Genomic DNA, 8,299 nt, shown 5'->3' on the forward strand with positions numbered 1-8,299 from the left:
TTTTCTTCGACCAAAAAATTGCTGGGAAGGTGGCGAAGAAGGGGGTCGAAGTTTTTTTTAAAGAGACAGTACTTCGATTATCGAATGGTCGAATATTCGAACGATTTTTAGTTTGAATCGTTCGATTCGAAGTTGTAGTCGAAGCTCGAAGTAGCCAATTCGATGGTCGAAGTAGCCAAAAAAACATTCGAAATTCGAAGTTTTTTTTATCCTATTCCTTCACTCGAGCAAAGTAAATGGTGGACTGATGATAGTACAGAATCTTCAGCAAACAGCTTAATTAATGTAACCCTATCGACACCCTTCTGTAGGTGTTACACTCCACATGTGGTGCTTTCCTGATGGCAAAAAAGATTTTTTTTATGACATTTCAAAAAATTGCCTAAAAATATTGTAATTGGTTGCATTTATCTCACCAATTTCTTACATACAAATGGAAAACACCCTAAATATTGACACCAAGGGGCACATTTACTAAGGGTCGAATTTTGAAGTGGTAAAACTTCGAAATCTGACCATCAAATTGTAGAAATTCGATAGTCAAAGTTTTTTTTTTGGAGTGAATTTAGCTGTTTCCGATCGAATTCAAAGCGTTCGATCGATCGAACGATTTTCAAAAAAAAAAACTTTGTCTTCTAAAAACTTAGCCAAATACTGGCTATAGGTTGTAGGAGGTCCCCATAAGCTAACATAGCAATTCGCAGGTTTAAGGTGGCGAAGTGTCGAAATCAAAGTTTTTTAAAGAGACAGTACTTCGATTTTTGAATGGTCGAATATTCAAAGTTTTTTCAATTCAAATCGAATTTTGGCCTATTCAATGGTCGAAGTACCCAAAAATTACTTGATAAAGGGCCCTGTGTGGCCCAAAACATTGCCATAATTTAAAGTCTACAACAAGCCAATAAAACCACTTTTTGTATTCACTAATGACATTTAAAGTGACAGTACACATTTAAATCTATTATACAAAACTCAGCAATCCTGGGAGTGAACTTTGTTTAAAGGCCACATCGTTGCCGGCTTTTAGGTCCTTAGGTGAGCTCCCAAATATCTATATATTATATAGTATGTCAGATGCTTAGTTACCTTTATTGTTAAAATCAAATACTAGTGTGGATTTAACAGTTTCAATTTCAAAGATGTTATTTTTGACCATTTATATTTCTGCATTTAATTACCAGTTAATTTCAGCCCAGTTCCTGTGCAATAAATCTGGGTTCACCTTCGGCTTGTGTTGGTATTTACTGGGAACCTTTGGGGTGTCACCACAATCATATAACGACTACTGTATATCAAGCAATATACTTTGGTAGGCTGCACATATTTGATATATTTCTATTTTGATTTGCTTTCATTGGAACATTCAAAAACATTTTGAATTCTTTTGAAAAATGGCCTTAGGGAATCAAGAAAATGTTTCAGGATTTATTATCCAAGGGTTTTCTGATACTCCAGAGCTTGAAATCTCTCTTTTTGTGCTAATCCTTGGAATCTACTTCATCATTCTGCTGGGAAATCTCATCATATTCTTAGTCATTTCATGGAGTCCTCACTTACACACTCCCATGTACTTATTCTTGCAGAACCTTTCAATCATAGACATTTCTTCCACCTCAAATATTTTACCTAATTTGCTACATATTCTTCTCACACAACAAAATGACATTTCATTCTTGGGGTGTATGACTCAAATGTATGTTTTTACATCCTTGGCTGGCAGTGAATACTTTCTCCTGACGGCCATGGCATATGATCGTTATGTTGCCATCTGTGATCCCCTTCATTACATTGCCCGAATGAGCAGGAAACATTGTGTTTGGCTTATAACTGCCGCATTCACTGTTGGTTTTACTAACACTATTGGCCATGTTGTTCTTTTATCGAATCTGTCATATTGTGCTTCCCATCTTATTAACCATTTTTTCTGTGATATCACACCGTTGCTAAAACTTTCCTGTAGCAGCACCTTTAGCATGGAACTTTTCATTTACATTGTAGGGACATTGCTTTTTTTAAATTCCTTCCTTCTCATTCTGATCTCATATATATTTATCATCTCTGCTATCTGGAAAATCCAATCCTCAGAGGGGCAACAAAAAGCCTTTTCTACCTGTGCTTCTCACCTGACCTGTGTGATAACTCTTTATGTTACAGTTATTTGCTTGTATATGAGACCCACAAAAGCTTATTCTCTGGAAAGGGACAAGTATTTTTCACTGCTGTACATTGTCCTGGGTCCTGTGCTAAATCCTCTCATTTACACACTGAAAAACAGAGAATTTCAGTCTTCTTTAAATAAGATGAAAATGAAATTTGCGATTTGTTAATGCCAATATAGGGGACTGCTAAATTATTTACACTTTATTCAGCCAGTCTCCTAAATTGAAGACAGTGTATCCTTAGTTATAGATGGAAAGCTGTCTCCTTTTCCTGTGTTTAAGGGGCCGATTCACAAAGGGTCGAATATCGAGGGTTAATTAACCCTCGATATTCGACTGGGAATTAAAATCCTTCGACTTCGAATATCGAAGTTGAAGGATTTTAGATCAAATAGTGCGATCGAACGATTCGAAGGATTTTAATCCAACGATTGAAGGAATATCCTTCGATCAAAAAAAGTTAGCCAAGCCTATGGGGACCTTCCCCATAGGCTAACATTGAGTTCGGTAGCTTTTAGATGGCGAACTAGGGGGGGTCGAAGTTTTTTCCTAAAGAGACAGTACTTCAACTATCGAATGGTCGAACGATTTTTAGTTCGAATAGTTCGATTCGAAGTCATAGTCGTAGTCGAAGGTCGTAGTAGCCCATTCAATGGTCGAAGTAGACCAAAAAACATTTCGAAATTCGAAGTTTTTTTACTTCGAATCCTTCACTCGAAGTTAGTAAATCGGCCCCTAAGTATTTTCCTGGCATTTTAATAACTGGCCAGGAGGCGTCACTGTTCTTTTGTATAAAAGGAGAAGCAACATGCTTGATCTTTCTTTCCTCCTGGATTTCCCCCAGACATATTGGTGGAAGTAACTTGGAGACTAGGCAGACATAGGCTTAGTTAGTTGTTAGGTTATTCTCTTTTACAGCTCACTCCAGGAGTGAGAGATATGATCAGGTTATCTAGTGATCAGTCTGAGCCTCTGCTAAGCAAATTAGAGGGAGTCCTTTACCCAAGTGTAGACTGGCATGCTCTTGTACATCTCTGCACACCAGTCCATGCAACTCTACTGTATGTACACATGTGCACTGCTGCTCACATTTTGATGCACTTGAATGCTCACTGATGTTCCCACACATGTTGATGCTATTTTGGTGCCAATTTTGCTTTGTTTACTACAGTTCCTGGGAAAAAGCCTTTGTTGACCCCTGGCTGTTCCTTTGTGTTTGCCACAGAAACATTAATATGGTTTAGATAAATAAATTAATACATATAACAGATAAGCTCTGTAGAATAAAATGGTTTTCATACATATCCTTAGTCTAGGGCATGCATTGTCAAAAATGTGTTAATTGGTGTAGGAACTTTTAAAAACTATTAGGGGCACATTTACTTAGCTCGAGTGAAGGATTAGAATAAAAAATACTTAGAATTTCGAAGTATTTTTTTGGCTACTTCGACCATCGACTACGACTTCGAATCGAACCATTTGAACTAAAAATCGTTAGACTATTCGACCATACGATAGTCGAAAAAACTTTGACCACCTACGTCGCCACCTAAAACCTACCGAGCACCAATGTTAGCCTATGGGGAAGGTCCCCATAGGCTTTCCTAGCTTTTTTTGATCGAAGGAAAATCGTTCGATCGAAGGAAATGTGGTAAATCCTTCGACTTTGATATTCGAAGTTGAAGGATTTTACTTTGACGGTCCAATATCGAGGGTTAATTAACCCTCGATATTCGACTTATAGTAAATGTGCCCCTACATGTTTATTAAACTTTCAGTTTATGGTACTACTAGCCTTGGTCAAGTCATAATTGAAATTATAACTTGCTATAACCATAGAAGACCATGTTGAATAGTGGCTGTCCTATTTGGTTTGAACCCAACATTAGGGGGGGGTGATTTACCAATGCTCCAATTAAAATTATTGCTTTGATTCGAAACATATTTCCTAAAATTCATGAATTTGAATTATGCTTTCAAAAATATTATGTGCAACATTTCTTGGCATCTAAAAGCGGCCAAGTTCATGTAGAAGTAAGTGGGAGTGGTATATGACAAAGGCAAAGTTAAAGGTTTTGGTTTTTTTTCAGTTCAAGGATTTCATGTCATCAACCCACTGAAAATGATACCAATATAAGAGTATGAATCTGAGATATTCAAATTACTTTTCACAATTTTATTCAAAAAGATTTTTAATATTCAGATTTTTTTAATAAAAAAGCAAACATACTTTTTTTAAAAAAAAATCATGTTTATTCAATAGAAAAGAACTCTGACATTAAACATATCTGAATTTTTATAAATAGGCATTTAAGGGGCAGATTTATCAGTATTTTGTGGTAACCACAGAAAAGGAAAGTGAGTAAATTTAGACAAAAATCTGCCCCTTAGAGGCTGATTTATTAACATTTGATTTTACATTTTTGCTGTGATTTCACTTTTCTTTTGCACTTAAACTCACAAAATTCAAATTATAATTTCAAATATAAAGGGGGTTATTTACTAAACTCAAATTTTTCTGTTCAGGCTTTCAAAGGGGAAAACTCGAATTCTTAGAAAAAAACCCCTCAAATTATTTGAGATTTATTATACCCCGAAGCTGCTAAAAGTCCAAATCCAAAAATACTCCATCTCAAACCTGTTGAGGTCCTGTAGAAGTCAATGGCAGCTGTCCCATTTCAAATTTGAGGATATTATGGTTTGCGCTGGGTTTCGTACAATAATCCAAAGAATTCCAGCTTTTTGCGATATCACGGAAAATGTGAGCATTTTTGGTGTCAAACCCGATAAATTCGGGATTGTCGTGTAACTTTTTTGGATTGTCGAACAACAAACGCGAATTTATCAAATTTCAATGCATGTACTAATTTATACACAATTGATATGTTTCTTCTATAATTTGCTTATACAGATAGCAAGGAAAGTTTGAAAAATTATCATTATTCAAAATTTACATAAAATAATGCAACAGTATTCAAATTATTTTCTTCATTAGCAATATCATTTCATCGCTAGGTCTTTTTTCAATGTACAAAATATGTATGTGTAGCACAGTTAACTTAAATAAATGAATATTTGCCAAATAGCTGCAGGAGATTACACTCCTGACAGTAAAAATAATTTGGATTGTACCAATACACTGACCAGGAGTGCAACATACTGTATACGATTGTATGTTTGACTGTTTATGAGTTTCTAATTAGGTTATAAATAGTTTCTGACATACCAGACTTCTGTGTAAAAATCATAGCCACACATTGAGCAAAATCTTTGCCAGACTATAGTCCTTAATGCAGGGTTGCCAGGTTTACATTTCAAAACCAGCCAAAGACTATAAAAAAATAGCCAAAAAGTAGCCAAAAGCCATTTAAAAAGTAGCACTAACATAGTCCAATTTGTACACTGAAACAAGATTTGCTGGAGTCCAGAGGGGAGGGCTGCACAGAACTGGAGGCGATGGGCATCACCCCCCCAAACAAACAGTCACAGTAGTACAAATGGCCGGAAAATGCAGAAACAACTTTGTTCCTCCACCCAGTCCACTTTTACTCTGTCCATACCTCCCTAGTCCCCACAAAGCACCCACACTTAAGTTCAACTTCTGCAGCTAAGGGAACAAATACTCACAGTCTCATACACTAACTACATGATCATCTGACTCCACCGCACTTCCACCACATGGCGGCAGGTAGCAGCCAATCTCTCTCTCAGTCTCTCTTCTAGTTTCCAGCAGCGGGTGGGCCGTGTGTGTCACCCGAACGCTGACATGACTAATTTGCATTAAAAAAACCGGGTGGGTTTTGAAAGTCCAAAACTTTGCCAACCTCCAAAAACAGTCCAAATCCGTATGTTGGCGGGTTCATTTAGAATGTGAGAATTATCCCACCTATACCCTGGAAACAGTTCTAATTCAACTATTTGCCACCTAAAACCTGCCGAGTTTATATAGAAGTCAATGGCAGAGGTCCGTTGAACCATTCAAAGATGTTAATTGCCTACATAACATTCGATTTTTTTTATCAGAGCAAAACTTGATTTGAATTTAATTCAAATTTTCGGGTCGTTTCTATTCGATCAAATATTAGACATTCAAGTTTTTTCATAAATAATCTCCCATTCGAGTTGGGAGTACATTCAAATTTATTAAAGTTAAAAAATTACATTCGAAATTCGCCCATTGAAAAATAACCTCCTAGGTGTAAAAACCATGAGAAACTATTAAGCAGTTGAGGTCCCATAGAAGTCAGTGGCAGCCGCACTAATCCTTTTGAAAGAAAAATTCTGATTTTTTTTTTGCTAGTAATTATCTGAAAAACTCGGTTTTACGGAAATGTATTATTTTCCCTGCACTTTTTCCGCTCATACTTTTTATATTCTGATTTTTTAATAACTTTTATGGCATTTGTGATTTTAGAGAAATAGAGTTTAATCATGATTCAGAAAGCTATATTACCATTAAAAAATTCGACCTTTAATAAATGGGCCTCATAGTATTTAAACATCCAAAATGAAAGGGCTCACAGATATATAGTGCATAAAAAATAAGTAAGATGTAAATAACACAGTGTAACTATATCACCACTTTTAGATCCTCAAGGGACCCTCACCAGGATATATAAATATCTATATATATAGAAGAATTATCTGATCATTTTGTACTCTCTAAAGAATAAAAATGTGTCTCACATCTTATATAAACTGTGTTCCTAAAAAGACTGCCAGACTCTGTGCTAAGCAAAGAAAATAAATATTTGATTTATGTATTTGCATGATAAATACAAAAAACAATATGATTGCTATATAAGAGAACAACAAGATTACAATTTAGGTAAGTAATGGAGTGCAGTGTGGGTTCATAGAAGAGGCTTTTGCATTGATTATATAAATATACTAGTAAATTGGTGTGACCATTCTAGGAAAATAGAATTAGCATTTGAAAATAATATAGGACAGTTTTAGTCAAAGATAGTTATATTTTGTTTTCACCTACCATACAATACAGACATTGCTATTCATATTACAGTGAAACCTCGATTTTAAGTGCTCTGATTTTAAGTTTTCCCGCATGTTACATTTTTTATTTGTGGTCCCACCTATTTATAAATGCATTTCAATGGGTGAATTTCCCTGATTTTAAGTCATGTTTTCTTGGATTTTAGATCAAAATGTTATCCTGATACCAGGATGAATGTTATTAAGGTTAGAATATAGGTTAGAATATAGTTCCACAGCTGCTACAGAGAGTGAAGATTCAATATATATATATATATATATATATATATATATATATATATATATATATACTTAATTACATAACCAGAAAAAGTACTATAGGTTTGAAAAAAGGTAAATAGATGTCAGCCATTGACTTGTATACCCTGAAAAAGTTCTAAATAGTTTAAGAATCTAATTAATGGATCAATAGTGATATAAAAGAGTAGAGGGGACAGAGGGCAACCTTGTCTGGTTCCTCTAAAAAGTTTGAAGAGATAATTTATTAGCTGAATAGATAACACCCAGGATTGCCCTTATATTCTTAATACCCAATCTCTTCCTAATAAACCCATTATGAGATGGAGAAATAATGTAAGGAAGGATATCAGCCAGACTGTCAGCAAGAATTTTAGTGAAAATTTTGAAGTCTTGGTTGAATAAAGAAATTGGGTGATATAAAGGGGTTAAAAATGGGTCCTTTCCTTCCTTAGGAATGAGTTTAATGTTATACTAGAGTTTGATATTATACTAGACTGTGGTGTTTTCTCCTGTACAGTAGGTAGATTTCATTAAAAAGGTTAGCTAGAAAGGGAGATGTTTTAAAACAAAGAACTTTAAAAGGCAGAGAGGCACTGACAATCTCAATAAACTTAATGAAAAATATTCATAGGTAGGGAAATTTGAAGCATGTCAGAGTATAAAATGCTCTTGCTTTTAAAATATAAGCACAGTAATAGGAGCAGGGGTTATCTGCCCATGCCTGAAGCATGTGCTAAGGATAAAGAACATTAATGATTCAATTTATATCCAAAGGTACATACACACAAATTGTTGTTTTCTTTGCTGAAGGAGAATGGGTGCCACTCCAATCTTTACATTTTAATATATATCTACTATTTTTTGCTTTCATGGACAGGATAGTACAC

At 35.1% G+C, this 8,299-nt stretch overlaps 1 protein-coding gene across 1 annotated transcript; it reads left to right on the forward strand.

Moving 5' to 3' along the window:
- Positions 1 to 1,349: 1,349 nt before the first annotated feature.
- Positions 1,350 to 2,327, forward strand: LOC108695729 (olfactory receptor 8H1). The gene has a single exon (XM_018224701.2). It carries the CDS (start codon positions 1,392 to 1,394, stop codon positions 2,325 to 2,327), a length of 936 nt encoding a protein of 311 aa, XP_018080190.1. The 5' UTR covers positions 1,350 to 1,391.
- The last annotated feature ends 5,972 nt before the right edge of the window (positions 2,328 to 8,299 follow it).

The sequence above is a fragment of the Xenopus laevis genome, chromosome 7L, assembly GCF_017654675.1.
Source record: "Xenopus laevis strain J_2021 chromosome 7L, Xenopus_laevis_v10.1, whole genome shotgun sequence".
Classification (NCBI taxonomy): Eukaryota; Metazoa; Chordata; class Amphibia; order Anura; family Pipidae; genus Xenopus; species Xenopus laevis.

Excerpts from the sequence above, each read along its gene's own strand:
- LOC108695729 (XM_018224701.2), top strand. The coding sequence starts at position 1,392 with ATGGCCTTAGGGAATCAAGAAAATGTTTCAGGATTTATTATCCAAGGG.